The 25,120-nt window shown below is 35.5% G+C and overlaps 2 protein-coding genes across 2 annotated transcripts; one reads left to right on the top strand and one right to left on the bottom strand.

The window, feature by feature from the left end:
• Nucleotides 1-1,040: 1,040 nt before the first annotated feature.
• Nucleotides 1,041-24,941, bottom strand: LOC129259943 (uncharacterized). The gene is made up of 7 exons (XM_054898059.2): nt 24,887-24,941; nt 24,277-24,426; nt 21,024-21,191; nt 11,192-11,364; nt 6,721-6,829; nt 2,216-2,425; nt 1,041-1,478 (listed from the first exon to the last, which is right to left on the bottom strand). Exons 2-7 carry the CDS (start codon nt 24,407-24,409, stop codon nt 1,129-1,131), a joined length of 1,143 nt encoding a protein of 380 aa, XP_054754034.2. The 5' UTR covers nt 24,410-24,426; nt 24,887-24,941; the 3' UTR covers nt 1,041-1,128.
• Nucleotides 14,536-21,231, top strand: LOC129260836 (RWD domain-containing protein 2B-like). The gene is made up of 2 exons (XM_054898826.2): nt 14,536-14,985; nt 18,244-21,231. Exons 1-2 carry the CDS (start codon nt 14,680-14,682, stop codon nt 18,952-18,954), a joined length of 1,017 nt encoding a protein of 338 aa, XP_054754801.2. The 5' UTR covers nt 14,536-14,679; the 3' UTR covers nt 18,955-21,231.
• Nucleotides 24,942-25,120: the final 179 nt, after the last annotated feature.

The following is a 25,120-nucleotide window of genomic DNA, read 5'->3' as shown; positions in this document are numbered from 1 at the left end:
AAAGTTTTTTTTTTTTAATAATTAATTAAGACGTACGAAGTCGTTAATTAATTACAAGCTTCTTAAAACTAGGTCCGAAGACAAGATTAAGAATACCACTGTACGAAAAAAAAATCATTTTTTTCATTAATTAAGACAATCCAAGTGTCGCTAATTAATTAAAAACAAGGTCAAACGAAGACAAGAAGCCTGCTTGCAAGAATTTTTTTTAAAATTGATATTAGACGAATTAATTATCGCTAATTAATTAAACAACAGAAGGCTTCCAAGAACAAAAGTCCGAAGAAATGTAAAGCCAACACAAGTTAAAAACGAGAGGACAAAATTGTCTTAAATTTCTCGTAAGATTCGCCGCTAGAGTAAGAATAAGTAAACTCAATTTGATATAAAACCAAAAGAGTAACAAATAAGCAACATAACAATTACATGAGCTACTAAAATCAATGGATTGGGGACAGCACTTATCTTAGACGTCCACAGTAAAAAGAGGAAATGGAGTCTCTTTGCATGATTGACTATGACACGCCACGTACGCATGGGTAGATAAGCCAGCGCAAGGACTTTTTGTGTTCTATTGTCTTCGGTGTACAGGTTCATTGTAAATGAATAGCATATATAAAAGAGATGCATCATGGTTATCTTGTAAATAGGGTTGGCAATGAATCTGGTTGCAAGAAGCAACAAAATACGGCCAAAAATGTGTTTTGGAAGTGTAATTAGCACTTAAAAGAAGAGACTTTCTTGGTGATGACTTCACTCCGCGATGGCGAAGAAACAAAGAGGAGGTTAACATGCGTGCTAGCATAATATGGGTGTGAACAGAAGTAGAAGTGGTTATGGGTTCGCCGGGAGATGGCGCTGTTACTAAAAAATCTGTGTACAATACATTCATGTAGATTCAAGTAGATGGATACATCACGATTATTGAAGTAAATAACAGTATACTCAACACCCTGGTTTAATTGGTTTCTCTTCTTCATGTATTCTAAGAGATTCTAACAACTGAACACACTTATCATTGGATCTGTTAGTTCTACTCATTTATCCTTATTCTTCCTTGAATTTGCAATTCATCATTCAGTTCAAGATATCTTTATTTTGTTTATTCTCACTCTCACTCGAAGCTATCTAGGAAAGAGTTGCTGAAGGCACATGGATAGTAATATTCTGGAATTGAAACAACTTCTGAGTACCTTTCTCATCGTAAGTGTTGGCAACAAGAAGAAAGGATTCCAATTCAAAGCCAGAGCCAAACGTGAACACGTCCATCTCAAGAGCCCCGTAAGTGGTGAATGTTTGAAAGCTCTCAAATTGGTGTAGATGAAGATTGTAGAGAAGGATCTGAGATTCAGCCGTTGGTTCACCGCTATCCGAAGCACTGCTTGCCAGGCCTAGGAAGACTCGACTGAAGATGCAAAACGGTACAATACTAACCAGATTGGCCTGAGGAAAAACTGCAAATTTGTCCATATGACCACCTGCAGATGAAGGATAAAAATTATTTCATTTTCATGCTTAACAAGTGACTGGCCTTCAGAGTGGGTGATTCATAGGTTGTTTGTCCTTCCAGTGAGGCCTATTTTTTCATTTTTTTTACAATCATTTACATTTTATTGATAAATGTCTTATGCTTGACTTTGATTAAATTATGCTTGGTTTTATTTTTATGCTGTATTAGTAATTTCTATTCTTTAGCTGGTTTGCATTCTTACAATTACTTTGTTTTAAACTATGATAATATTTATGTATTACACTGTAAAACGCAAAGAGAGAGCTTTTTATATTATGCACTTAATAAATCGATCTTTATTATTACTTATAATTGTTATTTAATCTTGATTATTTTTTCAACTATTGAAAAATATAATTCAGTACATGATTGTTATTCTACTTCTATTAGAAAAACAGGAAGGTTTGGTAACATGCTTTTATCTTTTATGAAACTAACCAAAGCAACAAAAAAATATATTCCTCATTCTAAAGGGCATAGCTTAATTGTTGCAAAGGAACCAGGGTCTATTTGCATTACTGAATTTAATTGCCCATAATACCAATCTATTGCGCACTACTGCATACATTCAGATTTTTACAATGTTGGTCTGTAAATAGGGTATACTTCAAACAAGTCCAAAAGTGATGTTCCCAACGTTTACGCTCCCTAGATAAAAAAAACATATATAATAGCATGTGTTATTATCTTCATTTGATTTCTCACCTTCCCACTCATACATGACTGCAGCCTCTACATTGAGAGCTGAATGTGGCCTCTCAGCAACAACAATAAACTGGGTGTCACCACCAACGATGGTTTCTACTATTGTTGGCTCCGATATCTTTAGTCTCTGCATCCAAAAAAACATCTGAGAATCAGGGTGTTGGTCTATATTCCACAGGTATACAAATAGTCCAGTGGAGCTTGAGCTTCCTTCAAATAGACGGGACAAAGTAAGAAATAGAAAATACAACATAAATATACAATATCTAATTCAAAGTCCCACACAGAAGTAGCACTAGTTTATGAATTTCAATCAAACAAATGACATGCATGTGGTCCTGCAAAGCAGTGAAATTTTCATTTGATACTAGATTAATTATCTAAACTGAAGTTTGCATTTTTTTTTTAAAACCGGTAACAACCAATGCAAGTGCAAATGACTGAGGAGATGATATAATAAGCACACCGTTTATTTTATCTAATCTTAGGTTTTTTCTTCTGAGGGGTCAATATCATTGGTTACATTCTGTATTCAAATACTTCAGTTTTTAGTTTAATAACTAAACTTGACTCGTAAAATTTGTAATATCATCATTAAAGGAGGAGTCAACCCCAGCAAAAAGTTGATATGAAAAAAAGACAAAAATCAAACATGCGTAACACTGAAAATTTCATCAAAATAGGATGTATAATAAGAAAGTTATGACATTTTTAAGTTTCGCTAAATTTCATAAAACAGTTAGATGCACATCCTGGTCGGTATGCTAATGAGGGGACTGATGACAGCACTCACTATTTCTTTTTTATTTCATTATATGAAATATTCTTATTTTCTCCTCATAGTCCTGTGAAACAAAGTTTTATTTCTCCCTGAAAATGTTGAATTACCATCGTTTAACATTTTATGGTTCAGTAAAGTTGGTCCTTATTGTCAAATCTGTAAACAAGGCGTAAGCGATGTGTCTCGCCCACTTGTGGAAATAACCAGAAAAATCGTGATTTGCGACAGCATGCAACAGAATTGTCATAAAGTCTTGCAAGTAATCTTTAACGTTGACCTCAAAATGACCTTCGACCTCAAAAAACCTTTGACCTAACCATGTAACATCCGATTGCACCACAACATGCAGGTTTCCAAAGTACATCTACAACCCAAGTTTGGTTTAAAAGTGACTTACGGTTGCGGAGTTACGTGTCATAAGAGAGTATTGCACGTAAACTTTAACCGCGTTGACCTCAAAATGACCTTTGACCTCACCATGTGACCTCCAAATGCACCATAACATGCAGGGGCCTGTTGCATGACGAGATGAGCGATATGTAGGAATGTCCTAGGACCATTCTTCCGAGATAGGAAGATTGGCGACAAATCAACGCTTTCTGTTTCACGAAGGCAATTTTGTCTTTCAAGTCCGCGACATTGTTTGATATCGATAGTATCGGAAAAATATTTAGTCTTCATCGTCACCTGAACCTTTTATTTCAGAATGACGACTTTTCATAAAATCATATATTTCAATAAATGGAGATCAAATATGTTTTTATTTATTACTGATTGTAGAATTGATGTATCGAGCTTACTTTATGAGGTAAAACGAGAAAAACCTTTAAAGATTCATAAACATAACTGGATAAAATCGAAATTTTCATTATTTCCCTTCTCTAGAACACGGTGCCCTTTCTTTTAGAGATACCTTTCATGGATATTTTAACGAATAAGACCCTTGTCCGACATAAAAATTGAAGTAACTAAGTAATTTTGACATTGTATAAGTTCAATATTCTGAATTTTTATAGAATACTTATTCAAAGTGATAATTTGCAAATTATGCTTTAAATGTTATTTGTTGAGGTAAAAATAGGGTTTGAATGGAGTAAACAAAATCAACGTGTCTAATTGTATTAGACTAAAAAGGAAAATATGAGAGGCTGCGTGTGAAAAATCGAATTTATTCATTTTATTTGTCAGATATAACGCAAGAAATACGACTGTGTGTTTAGAGTATAAAGATACCTTTGAATGAAAAGTAACTGAAGACAAGCAAAATATGCAAATTGCTGCAAACATGTCAAGTGGGTAAAGTAGTGCTTTGCAATAATATAACATTAAAAAAATGTCCGAAATCAATCAGCAATGTAAAAAATACTATTTACAGAAACAATGCTAAAATGACAATGATCATAAACGTTAGTCATATCTAAACTTGATAACGTTGTGTAAGTTTATATAAATTAAGCTTCAAGAATACAAAAGAATATATATATGTTCAACATTTCAAAGTTAAGGAGTCATGATGTATTGCTTTAACATGACCATGATGACATAGGGCCTACCCTACTATTTAAAATGCGCCTTTTCTTATGGACTTTCCATAACCTTATCTTCATTCGTAATGATTGTGATGGATTCGTAAGCTAAGCTACATGTATAAGCCTAATCTATATTTTAAATTCAATTAGCTATTTTTTTTTGTTTCATTCATTATCTCAAGTTAGCATAAATCCAACAATTTTCATTGATAAAAATCTCAGCAATAGAATAATGATAATGGAAATGAAATGAAATGAAATGAAATAAAAATGAATGATTTAGCATTAAGTAAAATTAAGTAAAATCCTATTTTTTTTTTTTTTTTTGCTGAACGTTATAAACATGTTTTCTTTACCATAATACATAATTTCTTTTAAAAAAATTGTTTTCATGTTGTTTAATTATCTAATGATAAAGCATGAGGGGTCATAGAGATTGCCGCCCATTTCGATATTTCAAGTTTGGTTGGAAAAAAAAGTGGAAAGGGTTGGGGAAAAGGGAAAAAGAGGGAGAAAATGTGAGAAAATAAAAGAAAACATATCAAAAAATTGTTTGGGCCTATACCCCGCAGAAGTTAAAATGACATCCGTTTTGGGTCATCTTGCCATGCAAGACGACCAGAAATTTCTGACAGCCCCCATATAAAAAATAACTTGGCGCATCCTAGATAAAATGCATCAGAGTGCAATCGAATGACCTCCCAAAATGTTTCAAGGTGACATGTCAGTGTGGCTTGCCGTAAACGTATTTTTTTTTCTCAATGCCAACGGTGGCGGGCGGTGTGCAAAGAAGATCATGCCTACATAGGACATGTCTGGAGGTGTCTTTCCAAGGACCATTCTTCGTATCGCCCAAACCGGCTTTGTGAAACAGTTGAGGGATATCTCGTTCTTACGTAGAGCGGTTCTACCAAAGACCATTTCATGCAACAGGCCCCAGGTCTCCTAAGAACATCAACAACCCAAGTTTGGATGAAAAGTGACTTACGGTTGTGGAGTTATGTTTCATAAGAGAGTCTTGCACGTAAACTTCAATGTCGACCTCAAATGACCTTTGGCCTTACCATGTGACCTACGACTGCACCGTAACATGCAGTTCCCTTCAGTACATTTACAATCCAAGATTGATTGAAAAGTGATTCATTGTTGCAAAGTTACATGTATGTGTCATAATGTTTGTGACAGACGGACAACATTTAAATCCCTTTGTCTCGCCTTCACCTATGGTGGGCGAGACAAAAATGAAATATTGTATAATTCAAACAATAAACAACTGGAGCGCCTCTGGTAGTCTCGCCTGCATTACGCGATTCAATATAGCAGCAATGAAAATGACATACAATTATTTATAAAAAAAAACACCATTCATATAATGATACTACTACGTTCAATGACCCTAAATAACATTTGACCTTAGTCACGTGACCTGAAACTCACACAAGATGTTCAGTAATACTTGATTACTCTTATGTCCAAGTTTTATGAACTAGATCACTAAACTTACAAAGTTACGATGGTAATTCAACAAATACCCCAGCATGGCCAAACTTCATTGACCCTAAATGACCTTTGACCTTGGTCATGTGACCTGAAACATGCACAGGATGTTTAGTGATACTTGATAACTCTTTATGTCCAATTTTTATGAACTAGCTCCATAAACATTAAAAGTTACGATGGAAATTCAACAAATACTCCCAACATGCCCAAAGTTCATTGACCCTAAATGACCTTTGAACCTCGTCATGTGACCTAAAACTTATGCAAGATGTTTAGTAATATTTCATTACCCTATGTGTAAGTTTCATGAACTAGGTCTATATGCTTTCTAAGTTATGACACTTCAAAAACTTAACCTTAGGTTAAGATTTCGATAAGTAATACTTGATTACCCTTATATCCAAGTTTCGTGATCTACCGGTAGATCCATATACTTTGTAAGTTATGATATATCAAAAAACACAACCTTAGGTTAAGATTTGATGTTGATGCCGCCACTGCCGCCGTCGGAAATGCAGCACCTTATAGTCTCGCTCTGCTACGCAGGCGTGACAAAAACAAAAGAAATAGTGAGTGAGGGACATCATTGACTCTGTCAGTTGCATGTGACTAAATTATGCATATATAACTATTTTGTGAAAAATAAGCCGATTCAAATCAACATTTTGGGGGGACAGACTTGACCTTTAACTCACCATCACCAAATTGCGCCACCAGAACATAATAGAGTCCATCATAAACAAAGAAATCCACATCTTGGACATCAGGAGCACTTTGAACAACAACAAGCTCTGCCTCCCATGTCTGAGGAAAGAAACAAATAAAACATCAATGGTAATGTACATGTCTTCTAAATGTACTGCAGTCCATTCTGAATCAACATCAGTGACCTTTAAACTATGCGAGGGGGCATATGTCCCATGTATCATTTATTAAGGGTGCAAGATAGCCTATCTTGCACCCCTAGTAAATGATACCTGGGACATATAGATAGGAGAAAGTGAAGAGAAACTGGGGGAAAAAAGTTTAATCTGAATAGCCAGAGAATCCACATGCATCAAAGGATGGAAGGGGGATGAATAATCCCCAAGATGTAAGGGTGCAATTTGAGTGCTTCACCTAGGATGTTCCTAGTACACGACTGGTCATTAATACTACAGTGTGTATCAAAAAAGAGTTTACACTTAGAAAAAATCCTGTAAAATTGTACATTTGTAATATTCTGAAGATTTTTCCACATTTTAACATTGGTACAGATCCATTTAAGCAAATGACGATATAACTGTTGAAAAATATTTCTGCTTGAGTGAGCACCACTTACTTTTGAAAAGTTAGTGAAAAATGATTTGCGCAGAACCTTGAAATAGTTATGCGAATAAAAGTAGACCTTAATCATGAAGAACACGTGGAATTTAGCTAGTAAACTTGATTTGAAGATATCTTTTACCTTTTTAACTTGTTTCCTTGCCCAAAACACTTCGAAGAATGCATTGCGCCCCACCCCACTCCCCCACACACCGAGGCCATCGTGACGATAATCGCTTTACACTGAGCTGTGATTTACATGAAATGGCTCAGGCTTGATTTTTATTTTGTTAGTCATTGTCAGGCTTGGGAAAAGTGTGGAGAAACAAGTATTACATGAAAAATGAAATGTAAACCTACTTTAAATGATAAAAACTTAGTTAAAAAATGCTGGATATGTCTGATATAAACTTTTGTTCAGATTCAGTTATGTCCTCAGATCCAGCTGACACAAAAAGGGTAAAGGTTGTGCTTACTAAGTGTTGAAATTTCAATTTGGGTGGCAAAATTGTTACAAAATGCTTGGATGTATCCATTTTATTTCAATTGACTAAAATTGCAAGGGAAATGTATGACAAATGTTTCGCAGGGTAAGTTTGATTTCGCCCTTCCCCCTTGACACAGCGTGAAAACGAGCATTTCTGCGCAAACAGATTTCTGCGAGCTTTACAAAAATGGGCAGTGCTGACTCAAGTGTAACATCCTGTTATAACTTTTACTTTCATTGGATAGATGAGACCCAAACCAAAGAATATATGTGAAAAAATTACCCATATGTTGTATATTTTTTTAATTCCCAGGGCTTTTTCAAAGTGTAAACTTTTTTTTGATACGCACTGTATAGTTCATATTTTTACCTCCTGAATATATTAACACAAGTTTCCTCACTTTCTTTTATGTATCCATTTAGTTGATTTTACATAAAACTGTTTAGTATTAAATAGAACTTCCATTCAATTATCCAAATACTCAGAAGAGCAGATATAAATTGCTACTCTGTAAGACTATGTAAAAAAAATATCAACAGTGTAAAACATCAAATTCACATCTAATGTGAATCTAGCAATTTAGAGAGAGAGTGTAGACATTCTGGAAACATAGGCATCAAGGGGGCATCATGGTCTAGGGGTTAAGACCCTTGTCTTTCAACCTGAGGAACATGGGTTTGATTCCCTGCCATGGCGTGTTTTCCATCAGCAAGAGATTTACCCACATTGTGCTGTACTTGAACCAGGTGAGGTGATTGGGCACCCGGTAGGAAGAAATTCCTTGAATGCCTGAGCACCTAAATAGGCAGAGCAGCTAAATCCGGGAAAATAATAGCAGTGCTTTTTATCCTAGGCAATAAGGGCTACATAAATCCAGATATTATCATTTATTATAATTATCATAAATTCATGCAATATTAGTAACAATTGCAGGGAATAATTTTGCATTACAAATTTAGAAAGCATTTTTGGTCATAAGAGAAAAGCTCTTAACTAAGCAATGCGCAGTCCTATGTAAAAATGTGGTATACAAAAGACTTTATACATAGCAGTCTTTAAAAAATGTGGAGCAAATTGTGATGCAATATCAGGAAAATTATTCCCTGAATTGTGAGTTGAGGGCCCGTGGTAAAATCATTATTAGACTCTTTCTAGACAAAGATGCTGAATTAAGCAGAACTAGTGCATGAATTCTGTATAAGCCATGTTTAAGCCAACTACTTTAAAACCATGATGCACCTTTGTGAATTTGGGCATATGTTTCTAACAAGTGGAACGCCTCTGGCAGTCTCGCCTGCATTACGCGATTTTAATATCGCAGCAGTGCTAACTTTGAAAACTACTATAAAATAATCATTCACAAAAACACCATTCATATAATGACATAATACCACGTTCATTGACCATAAATGACATTTGAACGGTGACTTAAGACTTGTCAACTACACCCATGTCCACATTTCATTCACTCTATCTATAAACTTTCAAAGTTATGATGGCAATTCAACAATTACCCCAACATGGCCTAAGTTTATTGACCTTAACTGACCTTTGACCTTGGTTTTGTGACCTGAAACTCACAGGGGATGTTCAGTGATACTTGATTACTCTTATATCCCAAGTTTTATGAACTAGATCCATAAACTTTCAGAGTTAGGATGGTAATTCAACAAATACCCCCAACACGGCCAAAGTTCATTGACCTTTAATGACCTTTGACCATGGTCATGTGACCTGAAACTCGTACAGGATGTTTAGTGATACTTGATTACTCTTATGTCCAAGTTTTATGAACTAGATCCGTAAACTTTCAGTTAGGATGGTAATTTAACAAATACCCCCAACACGGCCAAAGTTCATTGACCTTAAATGACCATTGACCATGGTCATGTGACCTGAAACTCGCACAGGATATTCAGTGGGACTTAATTAACCTAATGTTCAAGTTTCATGAACTAGATCTATAAATTTTCAAAGTTATGATGGTTATTCAACAAATACCCCCAACTTGGCCAAAGTTCATTGACCCTAAATGACCTTTGACATTGGTCACGTGACCTGAAACTCAAGCAGGATGTTCACTAATACTTGATTAACCTTATGTCCAAGTTTCATGAACTAGATCCATAAATTTTCAAGTTATGATAGTAATTCAACAAATACCCCCAACTTGACCAAAGTTCATTGACCCTAAATGACCTTTGACATTGGTCACGTGACCTGAAACTCGAGCAGGATCTTCACTTATACTTGATTAACCTTATGCCTAAGTTTCATGAACTAGGTCCATATACTTTCTAAGTTATGATGTCATTTCTAAAACTTAACCTTTGGTTAAGATTTTGAAAATAATTCTCCCAACATGGTCAAAGTTCATTGACCCTAAATGACCTTTGACCTTGGTCATGTGACCTGAAACTCAGGCAGGATGTTCAGTAATACTTGATTAACCTTATGTCTATGTTTCATGAACTAGGTCCATAGACTTTCTAAGTTATGATGTCATTTCAAAAACTTAACCTTAGGTTAAGATTTGATGTTGACGCCGCCGCCGCCGCCGTCGGAAAAGCAGCGCCTATAGTCTCGCTCTGCTATGCAGGCGAGACAAAAATGCCTCCACGCCCTTCACTCATTGCTATCTTCATTAGATATGAATTATAATAATGCTTCAAGATTGACTAAAACCAGTTCTAGAACAGCAGATCATTTATCAAAACCTTTTTCCATGGAATCAATAATCAAGTTGATAAATCAGTAAACAAATATTAGGCAATATACACTATCCTTAAGTACCGATGTCTGCAAAAGAGGCGACATGGCATTTACTCCTGCAATAATAGCTTCGGGCTTAATTTCGTCTTTTTTTAAAATAGATGTAGGGGTTAGTGTTCGGTTTAGGGTAGGGTATAGTGTTAAATCCAGGGTTGAAGTTGGTCATTCGATTAGTGAGTGGAATTAAGAGCAGAGCAATTGTCGCTGGAGCAAATGTCATGGAACCGCATCCACTATGAAGGAAGTCTTTTTTTGTGGATGATACACTGTATGCTCAACTACTCCCAAAGACCAATCCCATTGTCATAGGGAATTTGACACCATTCAGATATAAATCACCCAGAGTAGAACAAGATTTATGATCCGCAGATGTGCCACTGGAATTTGCCTTATGGTAAAGGCATCACATGTACCTCAATTTTCCCTGGCTCGACAGTTGCAGGCTTCGCATTTCTCACTGGTATACCAAATTTTGCTTCCCCCTCCCCCAAGATGTCTCTATTAGCATTACATATATTTTCCAATGCTTTTCATAAAGTCTGGGGTCAGCAAAATGATAATCAACTCCCCATGAAAGCTGATACCTGTAAGTCTTACTTACTTGGTTGTCAAATCTGTAGACATGAACTTCATCACAGTAAAATGGATTTGATGTGCTACTTGCATGGGTGATGATGATATAGAGGTCATCGCCGTAATACAAAGACTCAACGTCATTGGGGTAATCCACAGGCAAAGAGAGTACCTCTGTGATGGATACCAGCTGCAACATATCTGAAAAAATAAAAAAATAAATTGCTTCCATTACCAAACCAAAGCCTGCTATTAAAGTGCAACAATATAAAGTCCCGACTCTTGAACAAGGAATAACCAAAACCATCTTTTCTAGGAATTTACCTACATAATTTGACATCTGTTTACCATCTGGCCTTATCACCATAAAGTGTAGTAAACCCAATGTATTTCAGCAGAACTGATGGTACAGACTGCACTGGAGATTGAAGCTTTGGTTTACCGATATACTACAGTCCAAGACCTCATTACAGTAGATTTGATGTAGGCCCTAGATCTAGTCAAGCAATGTTTACATTTTCAGCTACATGTAATACCAAGTTCCAGTCTTCCACAGAGATATATAGGCCTACAGATGAGAGGGGGGGGGGGCAATATTGGTTGACTGATGACATTTTCATTAGCCTTTCCCTGGCCTGGCCCACTGCCCCGGGGTAGTAGCAAGCAGGTTGAAGTGCCTGCTACTACTCAAGCCGTATTCAGCTCATCTCATCTGGTTTACAGTCCTTTTCAGGACTTCACTCACTTTCAAGAAAAGAATACGGCATTATTGTGATCCAAGTCCCCGGTGACTCGGATCCACGGACAATTTTTCACAACGTAAAACATGTCCTACCTATCTCTACCAACCTCGTAGTTGTGTGTCACTTGTCCTTTTCAGTCTCCACTTTATTGGCGTAGCAAATCAGAATTTGCATCATTCTCTATTGCTTTTATAGTTCGTAAACTATTACTTATCATATAAATAAATCAGGATTATATTCATCTTTTTATGTTTCTTACAATATCAAACTTAATTGCTTTATTTCGTCTACGTTTTTACTAAATAAATCAATAAGCCCTATCCCTCTTCAGTCTCCATTGCTTTATTTCCTTGATTCCTAATTTACTAAATAAATCAGAATTGCATCTACTTACATGTATTTTCAATCTCTATTGCTTTATTCAGGATTATATTAATCTTTTTTATGTTTCTCACAATATAAAATTTGCTTTATTTCATCTACGTTTTTACTAAATAAATCAATAGGCCCTAGATCCCTCTTCAGTCTCCATTGCTTTATTTCGTTGATTCCTAATTTACTAAATAAATCAGGATTACATCTACTTTTTTTCAGTCCTTATAGCTTTATTTCGTCGTACTTTTTATGCTAAATGAATCTCTTTTCATATATATGTTTCTTATGATTTTGCTTTATTTCGTCTATCACGTTTTTACTAAATAAATCAAATTGCATCTCCCTCTTAACAGTCTCCATTGCTTTATTTCGTTAGGTAAAAATAATGTCTGTATAATTACTCCTCGTGATTCAAGTCCCCCTCTAAAATAAAAAGGCAATTAACCCGTTCATATATTCATCTACCCCTCATTTCCCTCCTCTTCAAAACCACTGCCACTTTTAGACATTTTCCTAGAGATGATAAATGAATATATGAAATAATAACAATCATTAAAATTAATGAAAATCACATTAAAAACACAATTTAACTGTCTAATTACTCCTCGTGATCCGAGTCCCCTCCCCGTTTTAAAAACGTCAAATTTCCCACAGGAGGGGACTTGGATAACTATATAGGAGTACTATTACTCGTGATCCAAGTCCCCTCTCCTAGAAATACAAAACGGCAATTAACCCGTTGATATTCATCTTCCCCTCATTTCCCTCCTCTTCAAAACCACTCTGCCACTTTTAGACAGTTTCCTAGAGATGATAAATGAATATTTTCGATAATAAGAATCATTAAAATCAATGAAAATCACATTAAAAACACTATTTAACTGTCTAATTACTCCTCGTGATCCGAGTCCCCTTCCCGTGTTAAGACTGTCCAATTTCTCATAGGAGGGGACTTGGATAACGAGGAGTACTATTACTCGTTATCAGAGTCCCCTTCTATGGGAAATTGGCAGTCTCAACACGGGAAGGGGACTCGGATCATGAGGAGTAATTAGACAGTTAAATAGTGCTTTTAATGTGATTAATTTTGTTTTATTTAGTGTTTTTGATCATTGTTTACCAACTTGGAAGAATATACAGCCACAGGAGAGAAAAGAAAAAGACTATTGTCGTTTGAAAAATTGTCCGAGTCATTTGTTATTGTGTCAATGGGAAAACGTGTGGTGAAAGGAAGTCCCCGTTCAGTGAGAAGCTTCGCACCGTTTCGCATCACGAACAATAGATTTCTTTTAATAATCTTCCAACCGTGGATTCCATTGAAACTGAAAGTTTGCTGATATTTGAGGTGTGTCTCAAGTTTGTCCCCAGTGACTTGGATGACGATAAGGCCAAGAATACTTCTAATTTTCTCTTTTCATCCTTTCTCGTCTTTCCATTTCAATATTTTTGCCTGTATTTCCTTCCCTTATATACACATGGTGAACCGTAAACCTTCTCCACGTTCTCAAAATTATATTCACATAACATTCCTTGATATCGTTTCACAAATATAAGATGGTGAAAAGGCATAACATTAGATCTCTAACTCCTTTACATATCACTTTGTCATCCAATAAGGTTTATTGCTAATCAGAACCGCGGCTTGTAAGTTGTAGTTGTACCCTCCTTCCATGACCCTGGCGCTGGCCTGGCCATCATGGCCCTGCTCCGCCTCCGGACAGACAAAATTTTTGGTTGAGAAAATTGTTATGCCTTAATTGGCGAGCTTTAGTAGTTGCCATGTTTCAAGTCCAAGACGACGGGTTAAAGGCACAAGAACACATAGGATCTAAATGTTATAAAAAAGTGGTCCGATCAGCGACTCGACAGGATCATATAACGTTGATTGAGCTGTATTGTAAAGTATAAACTCGCTGCTCGTGAGCTAGCTGCATGTGTTGTTGTGTACGTATACAGGTATGAACCCCTAACTACCTGAAAATGTAACTTAATTTTAGTCTTTAATTAATCCGCGTGAATTGACCAAAATAACCTACTATTTCGAAATGTTTTTTATATGAGCAAAAAAATCTCTTAAATTTTCCACATTAAAAAAATGGATATACTAAAACAACTATTATATCATTTTTGTTTAGAATATTGCATCTTTGAAATGAACAAAAAAATACCTGAGCGTATGGTGAGTTTTTTAAAGTACCGGTACGTACGTCGTCGAGCTTTCCACTCAAAATTATAATTTAGAAACTTAGGCAGTGCACAAGCATACTGCCACTAGCGCTTAGCTAGCTACGTGAGCAGGATAGCATAGGCATAGGCCATAGCCACGGCATAGCGGAACAGAAAGCCAAAAATCATTTTATATTTTCATTGCTAACTGTTGGAAGTGTGTGAATGTATCATGGCTTTTCCATGTTCACTCGAGAATTTAGAACTTCAGCTATCAGAAATTGAACTTCTTGATAGCATGTTTCCTGGAGATGGAGAGTTTTGTCTCGATGACCCGAGCGTTCTTTCGGACTTGCGGACAATCGTCGATGAAGCCGCCAAGTGTAGCGGCGTAGCTGATCAAAGAATTTCTGGAACTTGCTCAGAGAAAGGGAGCGGCAGCACAGCCCCGAGTTCAACAAGCCAATTGAAGGGAATTAAGCAGTTGTCATTTTCTATAAAGATATGTATCAGTGACCATCAAAACGTTATTCCAAATGTAAGCTTTACCATGTCTATAGTATTGGTACTTTCAATCAACCAAAGAAACGGCTTGTTTACTTGTTGAAGTTGTTCTCTCAGTCTCAGCTCACTCAACTCTCTAGAGTCTAGTCCAGTCACTTCATATAGCGGGTCGGAGCCCAGGACTCAGGAGTCGACCATGCAAAACGAGGGAGACACGTGACTGGGGTAGATTGGGGTCTCAATATAGTAATCTTAAAATGTGGAAACAAATTATGCACTTACTACGATTATAATTTATATGGATGAAGGTCTATCGTGACACACAAATCCTGACATCGAGGCACAGACTGGAACCTCAAAAAAACAAAATATAGGTATTATAGCCTCAGCCCTCGGTCTCGATTGGCCATTTTGCTTTGAATTTTGAAAGGAGGAGAGGTATTGCGACAGAAGTTTTCGTTTTTTTTTTAGGTTCCAGTCTGTGCCTCGATGTCAGGATTTGTGTGTCAGTGACTGTGATAGACCTAATCGTAGTAAGTGCATAATTTCTGTTTCCACATTTTATTAAGATTACTATTGAGACCCCAATCTACCCCAGTATCTCCCTCGTTTTGCACGGTCGACTCCTGGGCTCCCTGGGTTAATTGTTGATATGCATGTTACCAGTAGCGGACCGTGACCCGGAGGAGACAAAGCATTGGAGGGGCACTGTATTGTTTGTGAACAATGCTGTGCCCCCCCAATGATTTATCTCCTTCGGGTCACGGTCCGCCACTGCATGTTACTACTAGTAGTAGTACAGGTATTGTAGAACTCTTATTTCAAAAGCGTTCACAGAAATTGAGAATTTCTTAAGGCCTTTTTGGTTTTCTCCCATACTTTATTATTTTGTAATATATCTACAGAGGGTAAAATTGTTCAACCTCATTGGGTTACAACAAAGTAGATTTCTAAATATAAATCTTTGCAATGGATATTCCTGACTTCAAGGTTATGAATATTGAATGTAATCCTTTCATTAATCATTTTATAACTACAGCAGTCAATCAGAGGAGTAAACTCTGCTCAAAAGAGAGAATTTGTTGTATTTTTTTTCACATTATTATCAGCTGAAGAATCCCTTATAAAAGAAAAAAAATGAATCTCAATTCCCAAAACCAGCTGCAACCAAGACTTACAACTAATGTCTCTGAAATAAGAAATGGTCTTCCAAATCATATTATTTGCAGGTAGTTTTCCGTGTTGAACTTACTGTAACCACTTATTCTGACCATTAAAGTTGTCTTACTAAAACCATTCACCTCAAAGCCCACAGTATGTCGCTCAGGAAGGTTTTGTAAATTAGCCATAATGGGAATGTTTGATCTTCAAAAGAGCAAACTTATTTTTACAATTGACTAATCTTAACTGGTACTCCATGCTGAAAATCATATGATATGAACAGATAGAATTAAAGGCCAAGTCCACCCCAGAAAAATGTTAATTAGAATCAATAGAGAAAAATCAATCATAACGCTGAAAATTTCATCAAAATCGGATGTAAAATAAGAAAGTTATGACATTTTAAAATTTCGCTTATTTTTCACAAAACAGTTACGTGTATATACACAGTTCAGTGATATGTGCAAATGTGAGAGTCGATGATGTTCCTCACTCACTATTTCTTTTGTTTTTTATTGTTTGAATTATACAATATTTCAATTTTTACAGATTTGACCATCGGGACCGACTTGACTGAATCATATAGTATTAAACAATGGTAATTTCACATATTCAGGGAGGAATAAAACTTTTCTTCACAGGACAATGAGGAGAAAATTAGAATATTTCAGATTTCAGATAATAAAATACAAAAGAAATAGTGAGTGAGTGACATCATCAGTTCCCTCATTTGCATACTGACCAGGATGTGCATACAACTGTTTTGTGAAATTAAGCGAAATTAAAAAATGTCATAACTTTCTTATTTTACATCCGATTTTGATGAAATTTTCAGTGTTATGCTTGTTGAATTTTGCTCTTTTTATTCTAACAAACTTTTTGTTGGGGTGGACTTGCCCTTTAAGGTAAAGCAGGCCAACAAAATGCTGAAAATTTTATCAAACTTGGACAAGGAATAAAAAGTTATGAAATTATTTAATTTTTCCATTATTTCGGTGAAGCAGTGTTTTGCATGTCATTAATTTACAATGACAGTGAGCAAGCAGATGCCATATTTCTACTCATTCTTTTTTTTTTTGGGGGGGGGGTGGTTATTATATGAAATTATATATATTTTTTTCATCCTAGAATGACAAAATTGAACTGACTCCTGATGTAAATAGGATACTTCATTGCTGCAACATATTCTGTTACAGGGAGACATATACACACCTGTATAAAAAATGTGAAGAAAATATATGATTTCATATTTTTCTGTAATAACATTTTAAAAAAAGGTTGGGACATGACATCATAAGCCAACCTATACCATCATGATAACTGTTTTTCAAAAAAATATTACTGTAAAATACTTAATTTTAAAATTAAACAACTTAGGTACTTTTTATCTGATTGTGATGAAATGATTGCATTTTCCTTGCTGAATTTTCCTTTATTTACATATAATTACTTTCATCACAGAGTACCACATCAAAGAGTAAATCTCCTACCATCTGATAGAATATGAAATCATAAAATTCTACCAAAGAAATATTTCTTAGATTTTTTTATAGTGCAGAATTTTAAGAAGTCTCACACCCTAAAAAACCCATATGCTTGAGTGAACATGAAACACCAAACCCACTTTTCTTACAATTAGACATTGATGAATAGTCTCCTGAATTCGTCAATATCATTTTAATGCTTAGAGTCTAATTTTCATCATACTTAAAACAAAATTCATAATTATATTTTAAATAAATTACTGTAGGTTTGAGGTGAATGGGCACGGATTTCAAATATTTTATTTGAAGATGTACATTATTCCTACTGTCCTACATGCAATTAGAATACTTTAAAGTGTTCACCAAACTTATTAAACATTACATGTACTACAATGTTGAGATGTCAAGTGTCGGGCTTATGTGCCTACTTCATTCTGCTCATCTTTTGTAAAGTCGTGAGAAAATGGTTATGCCAATATTTTTCAAGCTGGGTGCACAGTATGTATATTTTATACATGTAATTGACTGAAAAGGAATCCCATTTACTTTCCCTCATTGAAAGCCATTTTTTCATGTTTCAGATATTTCTTTTTCCTGTGAATGGGGTTGTTCTTTTCAATTTACTATAATTTATTATTCAAACTCAGGTTGATCTGGATCTTCAGTGCTCTCTTCCATTAGACTATCCTAATGCTCTACCAGAACTCAACGTCCAATCAAATATCCTGTCAAGACAACAATACAGGATGCTCAATGATGATCTATTGGAGCAGATAGAGAGTTTAGATAGAGGAGAGCTGTGCATTACAGAAGCTGTTCAGTGGCTCCAGGAGAATGCTTCTAGTTTCCTGGATACTTCAGAGGTTTCTAGCCAAGGGAATCCAAAAGAACAAAGCAAGAAAAAACAGCAGCCTCAGTCCTTTACTCGTCTTTGGATACATAGCCATCATATATACAGTCGATCAAAACGGGAGGATATCTTTGCTTGGTCCAAAGAGAGAGGTCTCACAGGGTTTAGTCTTCCAGGAAAACCAGGCATCATTTGTGTCGAAGGACCACAGGGGGAAGTGGATGAACTCTGGCACAAGCTCAGGAGATTAAACTGGAAAAAGCTGACCAGCAAGCATAGAGAAGATTTTGCCCTCGATGCCAATGACAAAGAACTCTTCAGCACAAATTTCAATTGTCTGAGACATTTTTCAGATTTTCAGGAGATTAATTTTGATGTTAGGGGCTCACGAGATTACCATATGGACTTAGGACAGTTTTACCAATATCTCGAAAAACATGACTGTGCTAGTGTATTCAAGATTTTATTAGGAGTGGATGGAAGAGTTTCTCAAAAGGATACAAGTTGAAACATTTCTGGACTTTAGTTTTTATCTACTCTTAAAGGGGAATCCAGCCTTGGCCATAAAATGTTGTGTTGGGAAGGAGAAAAATAAATTAAACAGAATGGTGAAAGTTTGAAAGAAATCGGACAAGCAATAAGAAAGTAATAGCTGTTATAAAATTGAGATCACTAATACTATGTAGATTTCAAATTGGCAACTGGGGAAGTAAATTATGACAAGGGGCAAGGACAACTTTCCCATAGGCCATGTACTTTATTATCAGGGATTTGTGGTTTTCTCCTAAGTACCCATTCCCCTGGGGCAGTAATCTAAATATAACCCAGGTAGTATATTGTTTTATGTCCTCATGAAAGAAAAATATAATTTGAAATAAAACTTTTAGGAAAAATGACATTTTAGCCATAATATGTATTGGAGTACATGAAAGAGTAGTCCTTACCTTACATCACTATGACATCCCATATGCGGCCAATTTGAAGTCTCCATGGGTATAGTGATTACCAAGATTTACAACTTTTAAAAATTCATAACTTTCTTGTTGTTTGTCCAATATTGTTCAAACTTTCACATATCAACTTGTCAGATTTGTCTTTTCCTTATAAAAACAAGTTTTCATTTGGGTTGGATTTCCCTTTAATGATGCAATATAATGATTGGTAAGTTTCTATACAATAGTTGGAACTTTTGAATTTTGGAAATTGTCCATATACTCATTCTGAATACATGTCTAACATCATTATTGCATTACTTGTAATGTTATTCCTGAAACACAGGAGTATATTTCCTATTTGCCCGAATGAGTCACTTTTACTCCAGAGTCTTTGCTTTGAAATTGCAAATTGAAATTTGCAAGAATTAATTTGTGTAATTATCAAGTTTAAAGGATCTAAAACATTACAATTCTACCTTCAATAACTTTTGCTTTTCGATATCCATCTCCAACTCAAAAGGGTTGTATAAATAGATTGACACTGAAGAAATATCTATTTCTACTATATATTGCTGAAAGGATATACTGAAAAGAATCTTAAAACTTACCTCAAACTCAGTGACAAAATTAGAGTGACGTTATGAAATTTCGAGGTCTCAATTTACATTCTAATTTCTATTTCTTTCCTCAAATTGGCAATGTTGCTGCGAAGTGACAGATTTAGTAGTAAAACTCCCCAATATGTACACAATATTTCATGCACTGTTTTATTTATTTATTCATTTCATGCAATGTACTTTCTTTGTAATGTCCAAATATGCTGCATGTAATTTTGTGAACTCAATAGATGTTGTATCAAATACATACATCTTTCCATGACATACATCAAGCTAAAAAGAGGACAAGCTACACCTCAAGACAAACTAGAGAAAATATGAATTTTGTGTCACAAAAATGCCACTTTGAAGCAACATTGCAACTTTGAGGATTGCCATAGAAACTAAACCTAAACTTTCTGTACTTTTATAACTTCCTAATTTTGTCAGATGATTCCTCACTATCCTCACTTTTCATTACAATTTTCCATTAGGTTTCATTCTCATATGAGTTAGAAAATGCCAATGTATCCATTATCCTTCAACAACTTTAATTGGAAAATCATGAAATAAGTTACATGAATTTGTTTTCAAATCTATTTCCATTTTCAACTGATGTACAAACAATTGTAGATCATTAAAAAAAAAGAAACGGAAATTATTGTGAACAATAAATTTGGATCCAAGTTGTGTTGTCACTTCATCTCAAACTTCTTTCGAAACATATGGTAGGGATTGTCAGAAAGCCTTGATACATACTGGACAATGTGGACGTACATTGTAAGTGTGTTAACAGTAATGAAAAAACTAGAAATATTACATTCTCTTAATGAAATATAACTTTCCAATGAACACTATATCCATAATCCATATATTTTTTTTTAGAAATCCACCCGACTACCCGAGATACATGCACATGTATGGTTTCCTTTACAGTGAAGAGAATATTTTTATGAAACATTGCTTCTCCACACATGGACCTGTATTTCTCGTATTATTAAAAACAATCACATGCAAAGTTGAATAACGAATTTTAATGACTATACCTCTAGATGCATCATCTATTGTGTTCTCTGTTTCCTCTGCACTTCTTTTTCTTCTCGACAATCTGTTCACACTGTCAGGTTGCAACTTTATCTGCTCTATTTTGTTTCTGCTTGCTTTATCTGCATACTGAAGCAAGCTTTGTAGCATATTCTCCCTTTGAGTAGAATCTGCATGGTATAAATGATTTTCAAAGATTTATTATGACACTAGCCATTTATATCTCATATTTTATCCTTTGCGTGACATTGAGTTCCATTGAGTATGGTAATTATGGATTCCCTTCTGTTCCCTTCTCTCTATTCGTAATAATAATAATAATAATAATTGGCATTTATATAGCGCTTTATCAATCTACGACTGTTCAAAGCGCTTCACAATTATTATTACCTGGTCACTGGATTCATAGCATTCCAAGCAGCCTGTTAGGCGCAAACTTGCTAAACCAACCACAATGATGGTTGTTTCCTACCGGTACCCAATTAGCACCTGGGTGAGAGTGGCAAAGTGTGGATTGACGCCTTGCCAAAGGGCGCTAGGCCATGGTGGGATTCGAACACACGACCCTCTGATTACAAGGCGAGAGTCGGAACCGCTACACCACGGCGCTTCCTGTTCATCCTCCCCTTTCTGTTTTCATCTTTTTTATTTATTATTTCTGAGGTGATAAACATTGGTGTATTTTCACATGGACCTGGCCACGGAGGATTATCTATTGTTACTGGGGGTGCTGTGACAATGCTCAGCACCCCCAGTAACAATAGACTAATCCTTCGTGGATAGGTCCCTGTATTTTCATATTTGTTATCATTTACAAATCCACTCCCTCCCATGAGGTATTCATCATTGAAAATTATCTGAGAAATGTCATAAGCTACAATTGTACGTTAACCAGTTCTATCTGGCAATTCAAAAGCTACTCTTCCCCTTTTGTTTTCTCATGACATACTAGTATGCCTACTGCAGGGGCGGCGGAACCAGGGGGCAAGTGCCCCCCCCCCCCCCATTCCTGTAGGAAAAAATGTCCTTTTTCAAAATGGAAAATGGCCTTTTTTCAAAATGAAATGTGCCCTTTTTCAAAATGAAATACCCTTTTTGAAGTAAAACAGGATATATTTTAGGATAGGAAATTACAATTTTTTTTGGCTCGCGCTCGCATCAGTTATTGTTTAGTACAAGGTATTCGTCCTGTTCATGGTTACAAAAAATGTCCAGTTTTCAGGTTGGAATACCACACATTTTTGGCTCGTGTTTCGCGCTCGCATCAATTATTGTGTATTTAGGTACTCATTCTGTTACTGATTACAAACAGTGCTTTTATCCAGTTTTCAGGTGAGAAAATAAAAAATTTCTGGCTCGCGTTTGCGCTTGCCTCAATAAATGTTTAGTAAGATGCTCATCCTGTTCATACAATAATGCTTAGAATGTCAAGTTTTCAGGTTAGAATATCACTCAGTTTTGGCTCGTGTTTTGCGCTCGCACCAATTATTGTTTATTAAGGTAGTCATAATGATCCTGGTTATATAAAAATGCTTAGAATGTCCAGTTTTCTGGTCAGAATATCATAAATTTTCAGTTCGCGCTCGCATAATGCAGTCTTAAAAGGTTCCTTTTCTGGTCAGTATATTAAAAATTTCAGCTCGCGCTCGCGTTAATTCTTAATTAGATTCACATCCTTTTTTTTCATGATTACAAAAACTGCTCGGAATGTTTACTTTTCATGTATTATTAAAGGACAAGTCCACCCCAACAAAAAGTTGATTTAAATAAAAAGAGAAAAATCCAACAAGCATAACACTGAAAATTCATCAAAATCGGATGTAGAATAAGAAAGTTATGACATTTTAAAGTTTTGCTTAATTTCACAAAACAGTTATATGCACATCCTGGTGGGTATGCAAATGAGGAGACTGATGACATCATCCACTCACTATTTCTTTTTTACTTTATTATATGAAATAGGGAATATTCTATTTTTCTCCTCATTATCAAGTGAAACAACGATTAATTCCTCCCTGAACATGTGAAATTAGCATTGTTTCATACTAATATATGATTCAGTCAAGTTGGTCCTTTTTGTCAAATCTATAAAAAATGAAATATTGTATAATTCAAACAATAAAAAACAAAAGAAATAGTGAGTGAGGGACATCATCGACTGTCTCATTTGAATTGTGCATATCACTGTTAACTTTAAAATGTCATAACTTTCTTATTTTACATCCGATTTTGATGAAATTTTCTAGTTTGATTTTTCTCTATTCATTCAAATCAACATTTTTCTGGGGTGGACTTGACCTTTAAATTGAATTTCCAAAAGTTTAAGCTCGTGATTTGCGCTTGCAAAATCTCGCAAGGATGCCCTTTTAACAGTGATTAGGTCCATAATTGACCAAAAAGCAAGTTTTACAACTTCAGACTTGAGAATTTTTCCAAACTGCTCGCTCGCCCAAAGTAAAACCTAAACATATATCTTATCAATTAGAAATCACTTTAAAAAATTGCTTTGTACCCCCCCCCCACACACACACACACACACACACGAAAATACGTTCCGCCGCTCCTAGGCCTATGTGTTCTTCTATCATGTCACTCTCATCAGGAAAGCGTTTAATGAAAGTACTTTTTTTATCTGACAATAAGTTAGATAGTAACAATGCTACACGGCCAATCAAAATGAAGGAAAAAAATCAGACAAATGTTGATGAAACACTCCCGGATTTCGTTCCATATCAACACTTTGTATGTTATTTTATGTTGATATAATCCTCTTTTTTTTTTTTTTTTTTTTTTTTGGGGGGGGCGGGGGGGGGGGTTATTGCCGGTATGTGTAGCTGGTGTGCAGCCACATTTCCATATTATCTTGTTCATTATGTAATCGGTACATAGCAGTGGCGTACAGTTTGTGGTCGCTTGCCCTCCCCCCACAAAAAAAGAAAAAAATAATAATGATAAATAATAAATTAATATAAAAAATCATGACCAAGAAAAAAAAGGATAGAGAGAAGGATGAAATATGTCAAAATCTATCATAAATTGATTCTTGTAATAAAAAATGTCAACACTTTGCTCTCTCGCAACTTTTTATAAATTTTGCCCGATAGGCCATATCTGGCCCCCTCAAAACTTTTGGCTCATTACTCCACTTGTACATAGTAATAACAATACTTATGAAATATAATGAAAGTAATCGGTGAAGGAAAGATGGCAAATGGTGTAAATCATGATAACTTATACGTTAAACATGTAGCTTACCAGAAATCCCAATGCCTGGAAGGAATGTATCGTGTTCATATTTTGTCTGGATGGAAAGTAGCTGGTCAACGGGAATACAGTCCACTTGTTTCACTATTCCAAGCATCACCATGGCAACTACCAGGGTAGCCATTTTCTCTGTCTGATCTGCTAATCATTGAAAAAAAAAACAATGATCGGTGGAGTATTATACTTGAACTTATGTATTATACGGATGACATTAGAAATCTCTTGCGAATTCATTATTATAAATCGTATCGTATAAATGGTAAAGGTAAAGGTATCGATTTGTAGTAAAAGAGGTCAATGTATAATTCAAATAATGTAAACGCGTAAATAATCTCATAATAATTTAAGAGTGATGGCGAAATGCTGAGAGAGAATAGTAATACTTGGATGTTTTCAATCAGTTGGATTTCGAGTTTTAATATTACAAAAGATAAAAGGTTGAATATCTTCTTCTGGAAACAGTACAGTCCACCGTCTGGTGCATTGTCGTACTGGAATATTGAAGACCAAATTCTATTTCAGCGTCCGTGAACGAGAATATGATTATATGATTGAAATTATTAGACTCTCACTATTTTTTCTTAATATACTACTTACCTACACGATCTCCAGAGGTGTTTTTTTAATACACTGATGACCTGGTGACAATTGACCGCCGAAGAGAACCCTCGACTTTACAGGAACCAACCCTAAGATTCGGCGGGAAATTTGAAGTTTTGCTGTATGCATGGGCACATGAGGTCCTATCGCTGTGGTCCAAAGAAACCCAAAACAGAGATCTTAACAATCGCAGTGCTCAAGATGTATGTAAAGACGAATCACGAAGGTATGCGGG

Source organism: Lytechinus pictus, unplaced genomic scaffold (genome assembly GCF_037042905.1).
Source record: "Lytechinus pictus isolate F3 Inbred unplaced genomic scaffold, Lp3.0 scaffold_19, whole genome shotgun sequence".
NCBI lineage: Eukaryota > Metazoa > Echinodermata > Echinoidea > Temnopleuroida > Toxopneustidae > Lytechinus > Lytechinus pictus.
Note: the sequence above shows the minus strand (reverse complement) of the source record. Positions and strands in the feature narration are given on the sequence as shown.

Bases quoted from the DNA above. Each gene is read 5' to 3' on its own strand.
- LOC129260836 (XM_054898826.2), top strand. From the start codon at position 14,680: ATGGCTTTTCCATGTTCACTCGAGAATTTAGAACTTCAGCTATCAGAA. The intron at 14,986-18,243 runs GTAAGCTTTACC...ATTCAAACTCAG, and splicing joins ATCAAAACGTTATTCCAAAT to GTTGATCTGGATCTTCAGTG.
- LOC129259943 (XM_054898059.2), bottom strand. From the start codon at position 24,409: ATGGCTACCCTGGTAGTTGCCATGGTGATGCTTGGAATAGTGAAACAA. The intron at 21,192-24,276 runs GTAAGCTACATG...TATACCATGCAG, and splicing joins TCCAGGCATTGGGATTTCTG to ATTCTACTCAAAGGGAGAAT. The intron at 6,830-11,191 runs GTAAGTAAGACT...TTCTTTCCTCAG, and splicing joins TCTACAGATTTGACAACCAA to ACATGGGAGGCAGAGCTTGT.